Source organism: Chiroxiphia lanceolata, chromosome 2 (assembly GCF_009829145.1).
Source record: "Chiroxiphia lanceolata isolate bChiLan1 chromosome 2, bChiLan1.pri, whole genome shotgun sequence".
In the NCBI taxonomy this organism is placed as follows: domain Eukaryota; kingdom Metazoa; phylum Chordata; class Aves; order Passeriformes; family Pipridae; genus Chiroxiphia; species Chiroxiphia lanceolata.
In genome coordinates, this window is record NC_045638.1 from 111,894,094 (window position 1) to 111,918,307 (window position 24,214).

General features: G+C 38.1%; 1 protein-coding gene across 7 annotated transcripts in view; it reads right to left on the reverse strand.

The window, feature by feature from the left end:
* EPHA6 (EPH receptor A6) overlaps positions 1-24,214 on the reverse strand; it is a 455,633-nt gene that overhangs the window by 132,956 nt on the left and 298,463 nt on the right. For 5 of the 7 annotated variants that reach the window (XR_004355102.1, XM_032678079.1, XM_032678074.1 and 2 more), the window contains exon 6: positions 19,575-19,699. The exons of the other annotated variants lie outside the window; for them this stretch is intronic. Coding sequence is in view for 4 of the 5 variants with exons in the window: in XM_032678079.1 (XP_032533970.1) it covers positions 19,575-19,699 (125 nt within the window). In the remaining variant the exon portion in view is untranslated. The remainder of the gene's footprint in view (positions 1-19,574; positions 19,700-24,214) is intronic. 7 annotated transcript variants of the gene reach the window in all.

A 24,214-nucleotide genomic window follows, 5' to 3' on the forward strand; every position in this document is an offset into this window, starting at 1 on the left:
AAAGCCTGTAAAGTTCTAGCACAGCTCAACTCCTTCACTGCTGCTGAACTAAATTTTTCTTTCCAGGTAGCTGTAGTGTAGTTGGACATGAAATTCACTTTCAAGCTCTGTAAGGAGGAACACTCTCTCTGAAGTCCCCCGTTAATCTCCTAGCAGTTGATCCTGGGCAGCTGCTGGGAATTCCTGGCTCTCACAGAGATCACTGAGAATTATGGTGTGCAGAGATCCTTGGGAATTACCAGTGCAGACCAGCTGCTGCAGTACAGAGACCAGCCACATCGATTGCTGGGCAAAAACTAAGAGCTGCTTTGCTAGACAGGTCGCTGACGATGTTTTTATACGAGGGAAGACTGACTGACTTGGAAGGAGAACATTTGTTCCCTGTCATTAGTTACTGTCACTTGATAAATCAGTAATCTGTAATATTTTATGTGCTGCCTTAAGGCCAGCTTTACTTCAGTGGAGCAGGATTTGTCTCCAAACTGACAAATGAGCAGAAATGTCCTTGGCATATGCTTAACAATCCAACTGTGACACCCATAGGGCACCATATACATTTATTATACCATGCAGGAGTATTAGAGTATGTATAAGTTATTCAAAGGGTAATTCCAACCCACTAAGAAGGAAACAATCTGGTTCACAGAAGAGATATAACCAGGAGAAGAATAGGTTACAGTTGGATTCTGTTGGACTCTTAACCTCTTGTGAGAAACATTCACCACAAATTTTTTGTATAAAACAAACAGTTCTATATAAAACATGCTGAGTTGACTTCAGTCATGTGTAAGAAAGTCACATTAGCACAGGGCAGAACTCCCCAACTGGGCCTACAGGGAGATGGCTGGGAAAACCAGATTAAAAAAACAAACACACAAAAGCAACTTAATGATTCTGTTAAGTGAAGGAGCAGAAGGAAGGCAACAATGACCAGTATATAAAATAACTGCATTCAATGTTCACTTCAAGTAGCGGAAATCATTTGAAAAACTGTAGTAAGAGGAAGCGTTGATTTGTTCTACAGGCTCTTACCAAATTTTGAAGCTGTGAGGAGCGTGTATTTAAATTGAAATAATAAGATACAGTGTACATGTAATCTTATGGATAGAGACTATAATTAAGATACTATTAGCTATAATTAATCACTTCTTTGATTATCAGATTTCTCCCAATTACTTGAAATCCTATAACTTCAGTTTGAAAAAATTAGTGGATTTTAGACACACTTTTTTTAGGCATTTCAGAAAATACCTATTTTCTTCTGACAGAAAGCCTACTTGTTAGAGTGATAGATTTTTTTGTGTGTGTGATTAAGCTTACTTCAACTTGAAAAATATCACATATCTGAGCAAAAAAAAGGTATAATAGGTTAATACTCAGCTTTGTAAGGAAATAGAGAGGAATTTCCATACTAATTCATGGACATTTCACGAACATTCAGTGTGTCACGAATAACTAATTTCTATTCCACAGCCTTGTTATATGTGCAACTTCCAGGGACTTCCATGTATAGAGGGGACATACAACTTGACATTTAACTTGGCAAGGGTATGCAAACTTGGAGAACACGAGGCTTGAGCTTATTTGGTAATGAAGCTGCTGACCATAGTGTGCACATTACTGCCCAAAGAGACTTAGACAAAAAAAATGGCCCATCATGGCCCACAGATGTGCAGAGACTTTACACTCTGGAATGCTCTGGAAATTTTCAGTTAGACTCTGTAAGCTACAGAACAGACCAGTGGCTAAGGGATTTCACCGTACAATGTAATAGTTGCTTCCCCCCCCCCCCCCCCGACTATCTTACTGCCTGAAATCAAGTTCAAAGCATTTAACAACACACTGTTTTTTCTGACCTGCTGGAGAGACTGCAGAAAAAATTTCATGGAACTGTAAAAAGACAAAGGATCCTTCAGAGGAGGACGGAAATGGAAATTTCGTCAAAAAATCGGTGGAGATTCTCCAAGATACAAGATTTTCTCCTTGAAGTCTGTTAGAACAAGGCCAGTGGTAGCAAAGAAGTGGGAATGACTTCTGAAAAAAACCAATCTGAGCTATATCTGTTGTATGTTATTACAGGCTAATTACTGCTTGTGTAAAACACAGCATTTGGGATACAGGGGCTCTGTAATCAGGGGCGTGGACAGACAGTCATCAAGTATAATTCATTATTTGTTGTTAATAAAAGGCAATTAGTGTGACAAGGGTGTGATGGTAACCTTTAATGAACAAAATGGATCCCTCTGTATCTAACAGCAACCTCCTGAGGGGCAGCCACCTCTGCCTGTCCCTTCTGGGCAGTGGAAGGTATTTTAGTTACCTCTGAGGGTTGCCTGGCTTGTTTCTCCCTCTCCACCTCCCTGGGCCCTGAAGGGTCCCTTCTTCATGCCCATTCTCCTTTCTGCAGCCTCTTATGCCATCCATCCCACAGAAAAACAATGTCTAGGAGTACACAGTCTTAAAAGTAATAGTGCTATCATATGGGAAAGGGGGTATGATTTGGTATTCCATGTGAAACAGCAGGAAGAAAACCTGTCACCTTGGGGTGTTTGAGAAGAACAAGCTTCAGGAGTGTGTATCTGAGGAGCAAGTTTCTCATATTTAAGACAAAATGATTCATAGCTGGAGACTTCATATGGCTGGAATGTTTTGCACACAGAATTCAGTCTTTTTGGACTGGATTCGTACATGAGACAATTCTCCAAAGAGTGGATGCTTTGCCATTATTCTATTCTCTTGAGAATGACAAGATCTGCAGCCCAGCTGGAAAGCCAAAGCTTTCCATAGAGAGAGACAATTTGAGCTTGATGGGGGTGGCTCTCAAGGTTGGCCACTCCTTCTGCCTTGATCTTTTGCAGGAAGGCTAAAGACAGCCTCAGACTAAAAAAAATACAATTCTAGTCTGCAGAGAAATGTGGGATGCCTTGTTTTATTCTTGCTACAGATCACATGCCCTACTTTAGCAGGGATTCCGGGTTCAAAAAGTGAATTTTAAACTGAAGGACTTAGATGTACTTCCTGGATGTTAGTGCCTGCTTCTCCCAGACCTTGCTTTTATGTTGTGGCAAAATGTAGATATATATCAACCCAATTACTATACACCCTATTTTCCATCAAAAGGAAGCTTTGAGTGCTAGAAGGAGCCACAGTATGGTCTGTGATAGATCTCTGACCTGAACGGTGACAGGACCAGGATCAGTGGGACTATATTTATTCAGTATTTCTTGATAACTACAGAGGACTACTAAAAATCTGCAAAATAAAATAAAAGTTTCACTGATATGGTTGTATTTCCCATGATATAGAAGGACTAACAGAACTGTTGGCCCAGTTCTCAGTTATGGCCCAGTGTTCATAGAAAAGAGAGGGTACAAGAAATGCTCTGACCCTTTACAGTAGTATCAGAGCAGCATTTGTGATCTTAAGATGGCACAGGACTCACAAGAAGCAGTTCTGAGAACATGGTGGCCAAGGGGTTAAACATAAGTTGAAGTTAAATATAATATACTCATAGAACTACCAGACAGAATCTGATACGAGGAAATTCATTAGATCTCTTCCATGGCCTACTGCAAATTTATCTTGGTGAAAATCTATAATTAAAACATATATATAATCCAAATGCAAGTGATGTCAATGTTATCACACAATGTAATACTGAATCTGTGACTAGATATCCAAGTTCAACAGGATTATAGGATGAACTTTGAAAATGTTATCTCTATTTCTAAGGAAATTGTATTTTTCTTATTGTTTGGGTGATTCTTCTTGTCAATGGATTCAGTTTTGATTATAAGAGACAGTGTTGATCTGTGCATGAACAGGAACACCTTTCAGAATGAAACTCTTTCCTGCAGCCACCTCTGTGTGAGTATCTCAATCTGGATCTATCCTAATTTTATACTTGGCTTTATAGTCAAGGTATTTTTTTTCATATCTCAAGGAACAGATTGACTGAATGGAAGTTACAATGGTGCCAATGGACTAAGACTAGACAGCCTAATTTAATGGAGTACCAGGAACAGAGGATAAAAGTTAATGAAAAGCTTTCTGCTTTTGCAATGCAACAGAGTAGCTGGATCTGTCCCATCAACATATGCTGTGATGAAATGTTTCCACTCTATAACACCATCAGATTGAACTGTAGTTCTTCACTCAGTGAAAGTAGCTACTTCATTAATGTCATATTCATTCAATACCCAGATGTTCTATTATTGTAGTTATTCTCACCATTTTTCTCATGTACTCCAAAGAAAGGGGTTTCCCTCTGATAACATTAGGCCTTGCAAACAAACAGATACATTTTCACATGCCATACCTGTGTGAACATGTTGAACCTTCCCCTGCCTTACTACAGTGGGAAAAAGCACAGAAATGAAGACTTTGTGCACACATGTAAAATATTGATAAAGACTAAACAAAACGTGATGACATTTTATCACTTTAGACTCATATGGCAAGAAAAGAGTTTACACTCTGATGTTATAGATGAGAAAAAGGATATATAACTGAAATCTCTAGTGCAAAAAAAAATAATAGAAATAAAAGCTGAAATGCAGAATTTTGCTTATAGTGCTCAAATAACCTTTTAAAGATTAACCTTACCAGTAAAGTACTGATAGAAATCCAGGTACTTTCAGGTGTACAAGATTTGTTAATATTTGAGTGGGAAAGAGAAACATGGTTTTTATCAAAACACTATCAGTCCTTACTTTAGCAGCTGAAAAAGAAACCCCAAATATAATTTTCTGTCATTTAGAATATATAATGGGAGTTCCAGGAATTGCCATTGTCTTGCAATACACTCCAAGTCTGGCTAATTTTCTGAATGATAATCAAGGTATTCGGTTCATTGAGTAACTGAAAAGTCTTAAACTGACACTAGGGAAAGAGTCTCCAAAGGGTTCTGCCAGCTAAAAAGAGGCTTAGTGTGTACCAACAACTTCCAAATGTATGTGTGCAGAAAGAATCTAGGGAGAGTAACTGAGTCTACTATCAACTGCTTGCAAATACATAGAACCATAGAATCAGTCGGGCTGGAAAGGACCTCTGAGATCATCAAGTCCAACCCTTGGTCCACTACCACCGTGGTTACCAGATCATGGCACTGATGCCACATCCAGTCTCATCTCCAGGGACAGAGAATCCACCACTTTCCTGGGCAGCCCATTCTAGCATCTGATCACCCTCTCTGTAAAGAATTTCTTCCCAATACCCAACCTAAACCTCCCCAGGCAGAGCTTAAGACCGAGCCCTCTTGTCCTACTGCTGGTTGCCCAGGAGAAGAGACCAACCCCCACCTGGCTACACCCTCCTGTCAGGGAGTTGTAGAGAGTGAGGAGGTGTCCCCTGAGCCTCCTCTTCTCCAGGCTGAACAGTCCCAGCTCCCTCAGCCTCTCCTCATACCACTTGTGCTCCAGTCCCTTCACCAGCCTTGTTGCTCTTCTCTGGACCTGCTCCAGCCCCTCCATGTCCTTCCCGAACTGAGGGGCCCAGAACTGGACACAGTACTCGAGGTGTGGCCTCACCAGCTCTGAGTACAGGGGCAGAATCACTTCCCTGGTGCTGCTGTCACACTGTTCCTGATCCACGCCAGGATCCATTGGCCTTTTTGGCCATCTGGGCACACTCTGGCTCATGTTCAGCCTCCTGTCAATCCAAACTCCCAGGTCCCTTCCTGCCTGGCTGCTCTCCAGCCACTCTCTCCCCAGCCCGTAGCACTGTATGGGGTTGTTGCCAAAGTGCAGGACCCGGGACTTGACCCTGTTGAACCTCATCCCGTTGGAATCAGATCATCTCTCCAGCCTGTCCAGGTCCCTCTGCAGAACCCTCCTGCCTTCCAGCAGGTCGACACTCCCCCCCCCAGCTTAGTGTCATCTGCAAATTGCTAATGGTGGACTCAATCCCTTCATCCAGATCATCAATAAAGACATTAAACAGAACTGGGCCCAACACTGATCCCTGGGGGACACCACCAGTGACCGGATCCCAACCGGATGCAGCCCCGTTCCCCAGCACTCTCTGGGTCCGGCCATCAGCCAGTTCCTGACCCAGCACAGAGTGCCCCTGTCCAAGCCATGGGCTGCAGCTTTTTCAGGAGAATGCTGTGGGAGATGGTGTCAAAGGCTTTGCTGAAGTCCAGAGAGACACATCCACAGCCTTCCCCTCATCCACCAGGTGGGTCACCTTATCATAAAAGGAGATCAGGTTGGTCAGACAGGACCTGCCCTTCCTAAACCCATGCTGGCTGGGTCTGATCCCTTGTCCATCCTATGGGTGCTGGAGGACTGCACTTAGGATGATCTGCTCCATAACCTTGCCAGGCACTGAGATAATTTTTCAGTTTATATCTGTTGTCCTCCAACATGAAAATTCTATACTTAAGCCATATGATCCTCCTGCTTGACCTCTTCAGAGCATTATTATTTAACAGAAAGAAATACTAATAGATATTAAATCTATATACCAAGGGACCAGGTCTTTATCCTGTACAGTACAGCACAATGTCAAAGCTGAATAGGTACCACATTAAAGTAAAGAAGATTTGGAGTTTCATGATTCTCACACTATAAAAGTTTAAATAAAAGCACCAATAATAATTTTTTTTTTTAATGAGACCATTTGGTCACATCTTCCCTCTTTCCTAGATACAGCAGTTTGAAGGATATACACAATGTGACCTACAGAGGAAGGTTCATTCTTTTGAAGGAATGACCACAATTCTGAAGATAGCAATTTTTATTAATCAAAGCTGTAGTCCATTGTGAAATGAAATCTTTAAATTCTTCCTTACTTTTCCCATGGAATCAGCTATGATGGCACTCCATAGTCACTTGAACTTTAATTCTGTGATACACATTAGAATAAAACAGTAGTTATTTCCTAGGTATAGTAAGTATGTGATTGATCAGTTCAAATAGAATCTAGTAAAGACAAATAAAAGCTAACTGTGGGCTTTGTACCAACTGTCTATGATCTCCAGTAAAAACAGAGCCCCCCCAGCTCTAATTTATGGGTATTGCCTCTTATTTATACCGCCTATATTCCTGTCTCAACTAATTCTCAAAAAGTATTTTCTTCCTTTACAATAAAATATTTTCATAATATGAATTCTGAATTCCTCTTGCCTCATCACACTTGTTTCTCATCTTACATAGATTGTAGTAGATGAGGAGTAGTTACATTCAAATCATCAAAATTAACTACACCTGTAGTTAATTTTATTAATCCAAAGTCCATCTTTGAGAGCTTCTTTATATTCATTAATTTTGTGCTTGATTTTCTCTTTGAGGAGTATTTTGACTTGCAGTCAAATTAACAGGAATGCTGGTGGTAATGTTTGAAAGATAGTAAAGAAAAGACTCATATGTTCAAAAAAGTGCTTCTAACATTAATTACTATCTGTTTACAATCTGATCAGCAGGATTAGATAAATTCTGATTGTAATATAGAGTCATAAGAAAAATTACAATAATAGAACTAATAGTAAAAGATACCATTCATATTCTTAAAATAAACCTGCTTCCTAAAAACCTTGTACCTTTGGTTACCAGCTGAACAAAAAATTTAAAGTAAATTTAGAAAAGTGAGTACAAAGATCTGAAGAGTAGCCTGAACTAAGTTGGAAACTCTGACAAGAAAAAACAGAGCCATAGGGAAAATTGCCAATGGCTCTAGTATTTGCTTCAGAGAAGAAATCTGCAGCACTTAAAGATATCAGCCACTTCAGGCTATAATCTCCCCTCCCTTCTTGACCTCTCTTGTGATTAATCTGAGATGTAACAGTTTGGGAAGCTGAAATACTAAAGTGTGCTTTACCTGTTTGGCCATTCAATATTTTATGTTTTGATTGCCTGTCAGTCAGCTCATCACTTTCTCCCTATATGAAGTGAAGCTGTCAACAAGGAAAGGACCAGAACCAATAACAAGATAACCAATCATAAAGAAAATACAGAAAGGTCAAAACACAGACAAACTTCATTTTAATTGGATTATACACTCGGAAAGGCAGAAATGAGTTGATGTGAGGTGAACCATGAAAAGCAGAAAATTAAGTGAGGAGAGATGAGGGCAGGGAGATTCTAAAACAGTGTTAAAATTCTCACCAGCACAAGGAGGTGAGGGGTGGGCAGCACAAGAGCTGTGGTTAACGTGGTGGGCTAAATGAGACTGCCAGGTGTGAAGGCATCAGATAGGACACTGCTTATTGTACTGGCAAAGAGATTAAATTGAAAGGAATAAACACAAGTCTATGCCTTAAGCTAGTGATGAAACAGGGTGCCATTCAGCATATAATAAAGGGAGCTGGCAAACACGGCTTGAATTTGCAGATAAGTGCAAATATTAAATTCCATTTTTCTGTCAGTTATGAGCTGCTCTGATAACGCTTGTTTGTTAATTAAAAAATATTTACCAGTGTAAACTTCTGCACCAGGATCTCCAGGAGTCTTTCCAACTGGAGCATATATGCCAGCCTCTCCAGTTGCCTCAAAGATTATTCTTATTTTTGTTCTCATTTTAATTTTCTTTTCCCCTGCACTGTCTTTTCCACTTGGAAAGTAGCAGGAAGCTACTGCAAGCATAAACTAGATTACTAATGGTAAAAATCAGCTCAAGTATTATTCAAAAGTTTTGCTGTCACCTTTGAACAGTAAAGCTTTGAACAGAACAGCTTCTTCTGAGATACCTAACACGAAGGTTTACTTCATAATGATATAATAAACCTGCTGGCAAACAGAGTGCAACAGGAAACAGGAGCAGTCCTGAAAATTTGAGGATTGGAAGCCTTCTGTGACTCTCTTTGCCGTGAAACAAGCCCAGGGAAGTCTGTATACACAGCCAGTGGGCTGATTCCCAAGTCACTCATTTGGTGTATGATATTCATAGTTCAAATTTCTGAATGAGGTCCTGATGCCACTGCAGACTGGAGATCAACACAGGCAGTACAAGTTCTTTGTCCCCAAGCTCACCTTTAACACTCCCCCAGAGTCCAGCAATCTGCAGATTAGTGGGTTTCTAAATTAACTGAATTTGCTTCATTATGTTTTACAGCTCATGGACTTTTCGTCCATGAATTTGCTTAATTATTCTTTGAACCAATTTTGCTTGTAGCTTCCAAAACATCCCTAGGCAACAAGTTTAATTACAAACTGTGTTTAAAAAATACTGTGGGGATTTTTTAAAAAAATCTGCTTCCTGATGATTTTATTGTATATATTCCAGTTTCTTGTCTATAAGAAATAGTGAATAATCATGAATATCAGTGATATGTTCAGTCAATTCCAAAATATCTGTGTATACCGTAGGAACAGTACTTCTAGCTACAGATGGGAAGTAGGTCACTGGATAATGAAGTTTTTAAATTGAAAATGCCAGACCCTGGAGGAAAGATAACAAAAAGGGACAACTCATTTGATGCAAAAAACCTGCAGTGTAAAACTCACAGTCCAAACACCTGAAGGTCTCTAAAGTTGTTGAGACATATGGTAGGCAATCTTCTCACCTAACGTGATCAGCATGGGTAACATCACAGCTGTACACAGCAAACTGCTCTATTCCTTCCTGGCAGGGCTCAAAATTGTGGTGACCCTACTTAATATTGAAGTATGAAGATATTTTTGATGTAAAGAAGCATCTTACAATTGAAGTGGAATTTCAATGCAAGAGCAATTGTCCAATTCTTCACAAGACTTCTACAGTGATGGTGACTTGCTACAGTACAGAGTGGCCAGTGCTCTATTTTGACAAAAATAAACCACCTCCCTACCCCCCAAAAAAACCCCAAACAAACCCCCTCCCTCTCTTGCCCCCCCCCCCCAAAAAAAAAAAAGCACAACCTATTTTCAAAGCCACAAAAATCAAGTGATCCTACCAATCCAAAAATGCCAGGATTTTGATTAGGGTTCCTTTCAGTGCTGGCGGTTTTGTCAGGTTTGTAACACCTTGCTGGAAAATTTTAACTGCTATGTGTGATATATGCAGCTTTGAAAACACCCTTGTGAAAACTACATACTGTATGAAAAACCTCTTGTGGAAACACCCTTTCCAAGGCTTTTCTAAAATATGTTTCAGCCTTTTAGGATGTTAGGACAGGTAGAGTGACCAGGCTTATTTTAAGATTAGTTTAAGACTAGTTTGAATCTTCTGCATAAATACTTTTTATATTAGAAGAGTAATGTTTTCACTTGCTACAGAATATTTTCTACCTGCCAAACACCGAAAAGATCCTTATTGATGTACAGCAGCTTGAAAACAAGGCATACTTAAAGCAAAACTACCCATACTTGTTTACTTGGCTCATATTCACACATAAGAGAGCTATTACAGTGGTATTAATAAAACTATCCCTTTTATTTACCTAAGCAAAATACCTACTCTTGTAGATTGAATTGATTCAGATTGCTATTCTGGTTCTGGAATAAAGAAATGACTGCAGTCATTAGGATTCATTTCAGACTACATGAATGTTCCATGATAACAAGTCTTTCATATGCTAACTGTGTATATGTTTCTTTGGGACAAATACTTTCCTTTTGGAAGAAAATTAGGATTTAAAAGTATAGAATAATGTTGACAATATTAATATAGATTTCAACTACCCAACAAAAGTCCATTTTGAAGGAAGTATTTTGGCTCTAAAAAAGAAAGTCTGACACTAACTAATGTTTGACTTTAATCACTCCAGTGCAAATAATAAATCAGAGGCAAGAGGGAAGCTGCTGATCTCTATATAAAGATTGCACAGTGTTTTTCATTATGCAAGGCTCTTCAGATATAAATTCAGAAGAACTATTGAAAAGCCAGTGAAATATCACATTTTTTGTGTATTTGTGAGTGTGTATGTGCATCTTTTTGTGTCTCAGTGCAGGCAGACAGCAAACATCTATCTTGCAAAGGGCTGAATTCACCTGTGGTGTCATGACTTATATTGCAGAACCCGACATTACATTAACAATAAATACAGCATCTTATTTAAATTTATGTTTTCTTCAAACACCTCAGTGAGCTAATGGAATGTAAAGCAAAATCAGAAATTTTTTTTTCAATTAGTTTAGTATGAATTTCAAGGGCAAAGTAAACAATCTAATGAGTAAATTAAAATGCTGATTTTACACTGACAAAGCAAGTTTTCTTCAAGGTTTTTTGGGAAGAGCCCATTTCTAGTGGAGCTAACTTTAGCAGAAATATTATTTTTGAAGGTGGTAACAACAACAGCAACAACAACAAAAAGTCTGAAAAAATGTTACAGATTACTGTCAATATCTTTTTTAAAAGAGCTCCCTCAGTCTCTAAAGAATTATGCGAGTATAATATGAGTACTTGCAGTATATGCAAGAAAACCAGATAGTTTGTGCAAGGTCACCGCAAATACAAGATGCATCAACCTGGGGAAGTTCCTACAGCAACATAAATGTGTTTATGAGCAGCAGGTGAATTCCTGCAAAAGACTCTAAAGCCATTAACAGCTCGGTAAGGAGTACATAATAATGGGTTGTTAACTCAGCCATCCCAAGCACATCAAGAAAGGGCACTTTGAAACTATTAATACTAACACATTACAACACTGTAAAAGACAAAGGGAGTATTTTAACACTACGTCTCTTTGAATCATTAAAATAAACATTTGTGATTTTATTAGGGTACAAAACTAACAAAACTGCATGGGAAGTACTGAATAAGATACCCTTTCTATGAATTCAAATTGGTTAACAGAGCTGCTACCTGGAATGAAAAATTCCTCTAATGTGCATTTTTCATTCCAACAACCATGTCCCCACACCAAACCCACAGCTTTTATTTAATACATGGTAAAATGATACACTAATATTAAACATGAAAGTAGTATGCTTTCATGTATTAGAATTGAATGCCTCTCCTTAAACAAGCTTCTTCTTTCCCTCTGGATTTTATTTCTTTCTCCCAGAATGACTGCTTTGGGGACATTGCTACTTTATAAGAAAGAGGTTGCTGATATTATGCAGTCAGCAGCTTCATCTTCATTTAATGTGAAAAAAAAAATGTTCAAAGTGGAAAACTAATAATCTGTCCTTTTCTATTATTAGGGTACAGTTGCAATGCAGTCTTGGAAAAAGAGAGAAAAAAGGAACTTTCTCTGGTTTTACCCTCCAAAACGATACATGTCTTTGTATCTCCCCAATTATCTCCTGACTGCATCGAGGATTGCAGGAAGAAACTTTAAATTAAAGGATATCTCATATTGGAACATTCCTTCATTTAGGCAAAGATATAAACTCACGACTCTCAAGGTACATCTTGATTTAATCTGTGAATACACCTTTATGGTTGCAAAACAACAATTTATGAACAGTAAGTCATTTGTGTATTATGAAAACGCTGTGCAAGCTTCAGTTTTTAAAATAGTTTAGGCACGTAGGTGAAGATTTTTAAAGAACTTTAAAATCTAGTTCTTCTTTTAAGAGGATCTAAAGGAAACATTCTGTCAGGTTTTAGAGAGACTGAGACCTAGATATTGTATTTAATTTATAAATAAGGAAACCACTCAGATGGTCATCTTTTGACAGGGACACTGGTTATATTCAGGTCATTGCTCACAAACTGGCCATTCTTTTTCGTAAGAATTTGTCAAACTGTCAAACCCAAAGTTGGACCCTTGAGTTTGTGTTAAGGTACCTGAGGGAACTCCAACTCTATTCTCATACTCAACTGAAACTTACTGGAACTAAACTCAGAGATAAGCACACTGCAACTGGTTGATAACAACAGAAACAACAATAATAAAATGCTTTGGGAGGATACTATTTTGTTAAGTCAGGATTAAACATGTTAAACTCCACACCACTTCCTTTTATGCAACTGATATATCCTCTCTGAAGAGACAATATTTCTTTTTCACAACATGTGCATCAAAACCATCTAAAGTTTGTCCTCAGGAGAGAGCTGAAACTCACTGCACTATAAAATAGCTGCTTCTGATTTTTGACCCCACCTAAACACATGCTTATGATGAACAGCTGATTCCTGCACTTAACATTATTATTATTATTATTGCTGTGTCAGTAAACAATTTTTAAAACATTTTTTCTTGAGGTTCAAATGTTGAAAGTCTAGCAAAGTATTTAATAATTCTTTTTATTAGTAACTAACCCTTGCTATCTTAGCTATATTTGAGATATGGAACTAGCTGTGTTTGTTGTCTTGTAACAGTTTGCATACCTCCTATGCTTTTCCTACACCCTTGAAAATATTTGAAAATCATTTACCCAAAACCATTAATACACTTTTACTACATTTGTGTAGCTCTTCTAGCAGTTACTGGAATAAGAATTGTACATGTAATTTTCCTTGGAGAAAATAGTATTAGGTACAGACAAGAACAGAAGAGCAGCAGAGACTTAAATTTGGTTGGTTGGGGTTTTCTTAATCAAATCTACTAGGCTTGCTTAAACAGCATTATATTTCTCATTGAGAGAGTAACAACAGTCATAGCCCTGTAGGCTGCTTTAATATTAAATACAAAATTTAAAAGCTATCTCCAGATAACTGATGACAATGATTAGGAGACAAAGGCATCTAATAGAGAAGGCCTAGCTCAGAACTTCTGTGAAAAACCCTTTGCTGCATGGAATTGATATTTAGATGCCAGATTTCCTTTTCTCCTAATAGTAATTATATCAGGGTCATTAATAATGGTTACTGCAAGGTGCTTAGATTCTTTCCTGCAGGCAAAAATTATATCTGGTCAGAGAGTCTTGTAATCGTTCACTCTCATTTTCAATGGTTCTGAGACCTATTTTTTTCTTTTTTTAGAATCCAAGGCTTTTACAGTTTTTCTCCTGGGAAACTAGGTTAATAACAGCAGAACAGAAAAACTGAGAGGCTTGTTTAACATCACTTACTATGCTAAAATAAGCTCAGAGATTTTAATTTTAATGATTATATCCCAAAGCACATTTGTAGTGATTATTTTTTCAAAACATTCACCAGACATGGTTCATTTCCCAGGAGCTCTGAACGGCCAAGAATGCCAGAGGCACTCCTTGGAGCCCTGGTGCCCCACTGTGACATGCTGAGCTGATCCTGCAGCTATGAACAAATACTAAGGTCTGCTTAATACTATTATGCAAAAGCTCTTATATATCCCAAACATGCAATAATCTTGTTTTGATGAGAATGTGTGGAAAGTGTAATGGAAATGTATCTTTGCATGAATCCCGTGTTTCTTGATTCCAGAGACTTGTAGGGAGCAAATTGTTATGTAAGCCTCAAACAATTTGAATAATTTGAAAAATACTACAACAGGAAAGTGTTCATTAAAAAAAAATAATTATTAGCTGGAAATTACCCAGCTAATCATTCAGCATTTTATCCTGAATATACTCACTGACTGACTAGGCACATGAAGTGCTCCTATGCTTATAGGGATAAGCATACTGTTGGAAGCCTTTTCTTGTTCCCCAATCTTGTCACTGATGTTGACTTTCAAATTTAGTCAGGAAGCTTGAAAGGTTATCAAGCAATAAAAGAACATGCCTGGAGGAAGAACTAGTACATACTAACAATCCAGCCACAACAGCACCAAACGAACTACATCTGCCCATGAGTTATGTCACACAGCCTGCAGGCCCCCTTCAGCCTCCTGAAAATTGGAGCTGGGGCGTATATTATTCTTCATGATTTAAAAACCTAACATAAAAGCAAAATCTGAACCAAGAATGTAATAATTGGTACTTCAAGGAAATAGGGAAGCTGTAACATAGTTGTGGCTGAAAAAAACGTGTTTCTTCTGACTCGTTTAAACATTATGCAAGGTTGTAATTAAAGAGTTGGAAGATTGGAGAGGCTTGGCTATTTAAGTAGTAGGAAGTCAATGAACCTCAAAGATGTCATATAGACCTTACAGAAAGGCACAGAGGAGAAATTACTAATTTTACTTCTCGTTTCCAAAATGTCACACAGAAATTCAGCATATTATCTGATCTACATGATGTGGCTTCTTGAAAGAAATATCCATATCTTGTCTAATAAGAACATGTGTGGTTCCTGTTCACTGAAGTCGGATTCCAGACAATGCTCATGTGGGATTAGGTTAATTAACCCGAGAAGATCACAATGAAATATCTCCTTCGCTGGAGAAGACACAGAGGAACATCTGCTGTCCTAAACCATGATGAGTCACACACCTTACACTGCCAGGTCACATGGGAATAAAAAATAGAATAAAACAGCTTGGGCACTGATGTGACAGGGAGCCTGGTGTGTTCCCAGGACTGAGCACAGCACGAGATTATCTGTTCCTCAAAAAATGAAGAAAAAAAAGTGACAAGAATATCAGTTCATAGCTCTGTACATCTTTTTACCTTCAAAGCACAGAGTGTGTAATCTGTTATATATCTACACTCCTAAGGCTTTGAAATAATATTGTGCACATATTTCTAGAACAGGTAGATTTGCTTTAAACTACAGGATACTACAGGCAAACAGCTCTAAAAGACAAAATTACTTTCTTGTTTATAATGTTCCGTATTAATTTTTGTAAAAATATTTCTGCCAGTCAAAACATTATGCACTGATAGTCCTAAATCTTTGCATTATTCCCATCATGTCATGTACCTTAAGTTCAATTACTCAGATTCAGGAGGACTCATTTTAATTCACATTAATGATTATTCAAATAAATAGGGGTTTTTGTTTTAATATTAGATTTTAAGGAGCATCATTTCTCATGTAAGTTAAGTAAATACAGCTGTAGACTGATAGAAAAATTAACAAGGTCATACTGCTTTCTAATTCTTTAAATCTGGTACTTTGCTCTATCTCTCTGCCTCATCAGCTCTTCATCTCTTTTTCAAATCTCATTGGAAAACTAATTTCCCCCTTGCCTCCACTGCATGGTTATTTTCTCATTTTTATTTATTAATTCAACTCTAAATCATACTGGAATGGAGGAAAAGTGATATCTGACATCCCACATATCCTGTCCACTCATTGTCCTATGGAGGTGGGTTAAATCTTTAATGTGAAAATAGCCTATGATCTGCAAATTGAGTCTCCCAACAAAATGAAGTATTTTGCCAAAGGGATTTGGCTTTAGTGTATATTTAATCAAATGACAAGGAAGCAAAGAAATATCAGCCAGCCCCACCCCCCCCAACATCTTGATTCAAAAGATATTCTCTACTTTCTCTATTTAGAGGTATTGCAATGCCTTGGATATGCTGGGTTACATTCCATTAAAATCTCTTCTCTATAGACAGGCTCCCTTAGCTAATTATATATTATCTTGTGTGTAATAGAAAGTATAATCCAGCTGGTGTGTTTGGGCCACATGAGAGAACAAACTATACAGTTGCTGATACCTATACAGCTTGGTATGCTTGATACAGCTCTCAGGGAGCATTAATTTTTGATGATTAACTTCATGGGGCTGGGGGGAAAAGGGGAGGAATAAGCATTTTCCACTTCAGCTGCACAACCTGAAGTGCAGCTGATATGGTTTATATCCACTGTGTTCTGTGTTTCCTTTCCCAGGAGGGAATTCCTACAGAAGGACTCAGTGTCATTACAAGCCTCTAACAAGGCCATATCTTATCCCACTCCTTCATCTGTCTCAAACATGCAACCTTTTTGATGAGAGGTAAAGAGATTATGATGCCCTGGAATCTTGCAAATAGTACAAACTTTGGTCACTGTCTGAGTGACAGTTCTGAAGTATAAAAGTTAACTGCTGTTAGCAATGAAACAGATTATAATGATGTATGGAGTTTGATTTTTAAAGGAAAAGACAATACTGCCCATGAGAGATTTTTTCTTTTAGAAATTGTGGGCAGTTTGTGGATGATATCAAGGGATTATAAAATATAATGTATAGACAACAGAATGCAGAATGGGGCAGACATCCTGTATCAACAGAGATAATTTGCAATGTTTACTATCTGAACAGTCCAAAGAAGGTCTACGAAAAAATGCTTTTATAAGTACATCTCAAATCTCAAAGGGTAAACATTTAACTGAGTCTCTGTGTGTTACTGTAAAGGTTCGCTTATCATTTAAGGTGACAAATGTTGCCAACTGTATAGGTTTCAGAATTATTCATAATCTACCTGAAATAAAGTATTTCGACTACCAGGCATCAACACAAAGTATTATTTCGGGATCATCATATTCTCTCTCTGGTTATATCACACAACTATTCAAGCAATGGAAAACCTTTTCCCTTTACTGTGACAGAACTCATAGCACCTTGGACTGAATGTCTAGGAATTTTTGTTCTCCTCACAGGTCAAACCAGCTCTCTAATTATGTCCTAGGCTAGTTTATGTTCACTGCATTTGTGACCCAAAAGCTGCAGAATGAACTGACCTCTTGTCACACAACAACATAAAAATGTACCAGTCTATTCATAAACAAGAAACTAAAAACCTGTACAGTCCATACAGAACTAGCTCGCAATGGAATTTTGTTATTGTCACAGGATTTTAACTTTACAGACAAACAGAAAGCCAAGCAATATTTGGTTATGATCCTGAGTGTTCTACAGCAATTCACTGAATATTGTTCTGGATATGCACGGAAAGATGCATCTCTGTGTTCTGCATTCACCATCTCTAATTTGTCTTATGACATTGTTGGAAACTGCCCCATTTTGGGGACTGCTTACAGTTTATTTGACAGCTATTCAATTTCTGAAGTTTACATATCTTTCAGGAAACTCCAGGAGCCCATGGCAAGATATAACTTCCATTTATGACCCACAAAATTCCTACCGGTTATAATTAAAAGCAGACATGGTCCCTTAATGTACTGCCCAGTGATATACTGACAATTTTTCAAATGTCAACAAGGTATTTTAAAAGAAATAGCAGTAAATACTTGTAAAACTTTAGAATCCTGCATAATTCTTCAAAGTTTCACAAAGTTAATAAATCGATATAATCAGATGAATTTGGGGGATTGAGTGTTTGTATTTGCTGGAGACGTTCAATTTCTTACATTGTATATCAGAACAAACCCTCTTTGCTTTATTAAACACAAATGACAGGTAAAAAGGGATAAAAACAGGACTGCAAAAGTTGTTCCATTTTTCTACCTAGTGTGTTTATTAGTACCGAAGGCTACTGGTTTCTGCATTTTTCTTGCCTCCCTAAGACGTTAACAAAATTTCTGACCTTATCACATTTAACATGGTCTTCAACTTTAGCAGCATTTTTTACTCTCTACTACAGGGATGCCTTTGTGGCAAATTCATACTAAATCCAGCAGACAATTATTTCACTTTCATCATATTTCTTGTGGGTATGCAACAACATCCCTATTTTGTCACTTCTGCTGAAAACATGAATGCCAATATTCCCCTCTTTGAGGGTTACTGGGAAGCCTGAGAGACTACAGCTTCGCTTGCTGTGTGTACCCCTGACAAGACACAAACTGTGCTATTTAACACACAGAGCTCCAAGGTGAAGAAGAACTGGAAGAAGCCAGTAGTGCTTTTATCTCCCCACACCTAAGAGGGAAGAGAAGTAGTTAGAACATACTCCTTCTGTATTTTAAAAAGGTGGAAACAGAAAATGCTTTGTAAAAACAGATAGGAGTTGTTTATATAACTGTATATAACAAAGGGCCACAAAGCCTGTGTATGTAGTCTTGCTGCACAAAGATCAAGGCTAAGTAATATCTAGATCTCTAAGGAAAGCTGTTTGCCATGTCACTCAACCACGGCAGGTACTGGCAGATAATCTATTGATAAAGGATTTTAATAAAAATATAGAGAAGCTTTATAATTTAACATCCATATGAATGGTTATGGGTCTTTGGAACTGTTCCTCCTTAACTGAATAAAATCTCACAATTTCTCATGTTCAATATCAACAAATAAAATAAAGGAAGTTCAAGTCATACTGTGGCTTACGATGGTAATGGATTAAAACCTGGAAGGCTTCCTCTAGTATAGGAAAGCAGGGTTTCCTTGCTTTGGCTACCAAATATTCTAAGCAATCTGCCTTCTCCCTCTAACACTGCTATTGAAATTGTTTGGATTTCTTTTCCAGTTTACCCTTTTTTTCCGCATCATTAAAGCTGCACAATCCCAATAGAGAAGTGCAACCAAGGAAGAAAATCCTCAGTTACTTACAGAGCCTAACATCCCCAAATCTTTCTTTCATGACTTGGCCTGTATTTCTGTCCTTTAAGCACAGGTTATTGCTTTATTTAGCAAATGAAATCATGTTCCCATTTGCCCTAATTCTGCTGCTTCAGTGTCATTCTAATGTGACGTTTTTAGAGTCCATAAAACAAAATATGTTCAAGCATATGATCCATTTACCCACGTTTGTAAATGTGTCTACTATTTGACAAGTATATGTACGGTCTGCTTGCTGTTCTACTTGATTCTGATGTGAAACAAGACAGTCATAAACAAGTTAGAAGTAAAACAACAAAAAAATTCAGTACAAAATAAAACATCTACTTTAGCATACATAGCATTGCGTGTGGGATCAAGTGAAAAGTTTAAAGTATTTTTAAAAAATACTGTTAAAAATAAAAAACACATTGCTCTTTAGGATCTGAGTTTGGGTGATGCTGTAAGTGAGACCTACTTTCTCATAGTACTTGATCTCGTAGTCCAGAATTGCTCCATGGGGAAAGTCCGGCTCTTGCCAGGAGAGGGCAATGCTGTTTTGGGAAGCCCAGTCCTTCCTTACCATACCTATCAAGGTGGGTGCTGCAAGGGAAAAGGATAACTAAGGGTTAAAGACAAAGCACACGGTTTATCCTTTCAACCTACTGTCTGAGGACACCAACCCGAGGTGACTTTGAGTGACCTCCAGACAGCAAAGTATGACAGATGGCAATTCTCAGGGAAACCATATAACCTGGAATTAATGTCTCAAGTACACACTAGTAACTCCTTTGTGGAAGTGCAGAGCAGCTCCTGAAAAATGGCTCTATGCAAAAATACAAAAAGAAATGCCTGTGCTGGTCCCTACCACTGGTTGGGCACAACCAGGTGGCACTGCTGGCTCCGAGGGCATCGTGTCCAGAGCAGAACCACATTTCAGAGACAATAAATTCTACATTCAGGTTAATCTTCATTAAATGGTATAATTCCAATGTGTACAATGTACATTCAAAGTTTACTCTTTGGGGTATTTCTGCGAGTTGGGCTGGCAGCAGCAGGGAATTCAGCCCTTTGGTGAGGTGTCTGTCCGCATGGAAGAGCCACCTTGGCAGGGACTGAGCTGTGGGCAAACTGTGGGGGCAAAGGTGCCCCCAAACCCACCTGCCATAATTGATGCTGCAGGTCTGCAGCAGCACAGTGAGGAGGAACTGCCTCCAGCAGCTTCTGGGATCCAACACGCATGGAATGGATGCGCTCAAGAGCCAAAATTATCTCACTACGGAGTTAACCAATTTTAAGAAATAGTTTTTCTGCCCTTTTAGGACTGAAGATACAGAGTTATCTATGCAGTAACTTCAAAATGGTGAAAAATCGCATTCTAGAAAATGATCTTTGCTTATTTTATTAATCTAGTCAGGCATGTCAAAGGAGGTCTAATAATCTCCAGATACTGATGTTGTTTTGACAGTATTGACGTGCAGCTTTCCCAAATATTACAGGAAAACCACTCATGTTGTTCAACAGTCTTGAACACAACTGAGTAAGCTGAACAAACCAGTTACCATAACTTGCTCACAGCTTTCATTATCTGTCTTTCCACTAAAAAATACCAGTTTATTATACCCCCTCCCCCATTCCTCTCTATTATGAATCTTACTTAACTTCTTCTAGGTTTCCAGGGAGCATTCTCCTAAAAATAACACATTTTTATGGCTTCGGGTTTCATCTTTTGAATGAAAGAGTCTCCCTAGAAATAAGAATCTGCTTCTAAGCACAAAATTTCACGCTTCAGTTTTCTTTCCTGTAAATATTTCAGGAAGTTTAAGAAATGAAAACAATAAATACATTCTAGAATGCAAACAAATGCTGAAGAAAGCAAAACTGGTTGTTTGGCTTCAAAAAAAGGGAAACTCTACACACAGACATGCACATCTTTCTCTGTGATAATACACTATCTGAGAGAGAAAACAAACTTCCATCCACTGTCTCTCCTCCCTTTGGATAACTATTCTGTGGGATAATAGTCCAGTCCTCTCTGATGTGAAAAAAACCCCAACTCAACATGTAGTACCAAATGAAAAAAACCTACCAAAGTGCTAAGTGGACAACACAGAGCTTATACAGGAAACTGTTCTACCCTTGTACTTAATGCCATTTCAACCACAGGTCTGATGTGAGGGTATCAGAGAAAAAAAAAGATTTTCTGGCATGCTGAATAAAGGATTAACCTAGTTTTCAGGAAGTCCTTAAAAAGCATAATGTAAGTAACTGAACAGAATAAAATACAAACAAATAAATGAAAAGCATTCATGGGATTTGGACCACAACGTGATCCCTGGGTATGTATAACCGCTCCCTCAGTTGACATGAAATTTTTACTCTTGAAACTGAGGGTGAAGCTGAGCTCTTGTAATATTTCTGTGGGGTAAAACCAGCTACTCCAAGCAAGATACAAAGAAAGGTCTGTTTAAAGGAAAACAGGAGGTAGCAAACATGGATTTGTATTTGCTAAACACTGATCAAGGGCCTAGGAGGGCATTGCTCACTTAAACTTGTTTACTTCTTGCTATTTTGAGTCATTCATCAGTATTGAGCTGGGATTTACAGGTGGGTCTGAGGGAGCTGTAGTAACCTTCCAGATACATCTGATGCACCCTGTGTGCCTGCTCCTGGGTGACGGATCTCAACAGGAACACCTTCCCAGCACATTGTGGCTTCATCTCACTGCATTTGGGGGTTCCCTAGTGGACAACCCAAACCTTGCGAAGTGATTAAGATCGATTACAGAAAATACCAGGTTAAGCTGTAGATAAAAGGGTATTCTTGGCCCTCCTAGGATTTTAAAGTACAGATTGCTGATATAACATGTCTTCAAATTATGACCCAACCTCTATAAGCTTTTCATATGTACTCAAGACTGGGATTTTTCTTTATGTTCTGACTTCCAAATGTATTCAGCAATTTCTGCATGTTTTCAGCCTGAGCTCATGGCAGTAACTCTTCCATTTGAGGAACTGCATGTCAAAGCACAGTCCTGGCACATCAGAAGGTCCTCTCAGAAGTTCAGTATAAGAAAGAACCCAAGTCTGCTCTCTGGGAAACAACTCAGGAGCAAATTAAGGCAAGTAAATTATTTGGGAGCTCTTCTAAACCAGCTGTGCTTGACCTGCACTTGTAACTGAAACCCCACCCCCCAGGAAGGCTCACATCACACCCGTAGCACTGTGCCAGCACTGAATTCTCTGAATCAAAGTGCAGAGGTGTTCAGATAAGGCTGTGACTATGAGAAGCATTTGTGTTTGTATTAGGGTACTGGTAAAAAAAAAAAAAGTACTTTTTAACAAAAAGACACAAAAGAGCCACCACTGTCCATTTCTTACCTGTGCAGAAGGATGCTCCTGCATTTGTCATACAGGATTCCAGCCAGAAATTTATTGTAGGAAGAGATGAATAAAACCAAGTAATTAAAAGCTGCAGCCAGCTCAGTTTCTATTTCTTTTGTTGTGAAGTGCTACTAAAGGCACTGCTTTCTATGGAGAAGTTTCAGCCTCTTATAACTGTTGCTCACCAGAGCAGAAGTCAATTAGACCCTAAAGATCCTATCCATTTATTGCTAAAGCTCTTTTTAACCAGACAATTGTAACATAGGTAAATCCTATTTTCCTATTTCTAAAGACTACTCTAATGTTCCCATGACGAATCAATGGGAAGTTCTTTTAATTAGTTGTTTCAAATCCAGTAGCTGCAGGAGAACTTTAATTTGGTTCCCAATGAAACCATTTGAAAAAAAATAAATGCTTAGAAGCTCAGCATGGCTTTTAATCACTTTAATGGCAGCATTTTCTTGCTATTGGTCCTAGGCTGAAGGGTGGTTTCTGAGCTCAGCCCTGATCTGTGTTTTGCACTGAGGATTCTTCGCACCATCTGCTCTCTGTTTTCTTCTGTACTGTTATAAATTTCTTGAATTACAACGAGTCATCTTCAATGAGGTGAGCTCCTCACTTAATTCAGTCTGAAAAGTTTCTCAGTCTTTTTAAATTTTTAATGAATAATGAAAGTTCATTCCTTATTTTATTATTTTATTTTATTCCTATTTTATTCTATTTTATTCTAAATGTATTTGCCTTCTCTCTATCAGAATTCTTTTTTTCTCATATGCTATATACAGGACAGAAAATGTGTACTTTAAATGATGACTGGATTACAGAGTCTTTTCTGTAGAAACTTTCTCTTTTTCTAAAGACGACTTCCATTATCTCTAAGTGTCTGATTTCAAAATAGATGATCTGTAGGGCTTCTGAAGCTTTTTTTCTTTAGAGCATTTTCTAACTGTCTTATTTCTTTTTTCATACTGGTTAAAGCAGGCAAAGAACTGCCAGCATTTGTCTCCCTTTTCCAGGACTGAACAACTTTTATATGATGCCCATTCATGATGAAGAAGCTTCGGACCCAACGGCAGGTGACAACCAAAGCTCACCTGACACCTGTCCGTGCATGGAATACTCCCTGCCTTGTTACCTCATTTCAAATCTTATTTCTTTGGTGAAGAGAAACCAAAGATGTTTCTATACCTCTACCATTACCAATAATAATGTGAATTGCATAATTACAGGATATTCTTTCCTTGAGACCTCTACCTGCTTCAAGGTCCAGGAAAGACCATACTCACCAAAATTTAGGGGTTTACCACATGTTTTCTGACAGTTGAGGGTGGAAGAGATATTAATGCTGTAAGGACTAATTTATGTTGACTTCGGTTTCATGTCTGTGTTTGTCAGAAAACAAGAGAAAACTTGTTTTCTTGTTCATTAGGAGGAAAGGACTTTTTCAAGCTTATATCACAGGTTAATGGCACAAATTAAACCACATTGTAAACTCTGCTTAACATTGTAGAAGTTATGGTTATCTAATAATCCCACACCTATTGAACAAAAATGTTAGGAGGTTAATGAAACAGAATAGAGATGTACCATGGTCCAATTTTCAAGTGTTTTTCTAGATGGTAAAACCACTCTTTGCACTTTTTCTATACCAGAAAGTGCTATTGTATTTATACAGTGTTTCACCAGCCTAAGTTCTGTAACTATATTAGAATTCCTATACTATTGGATCCTGAGT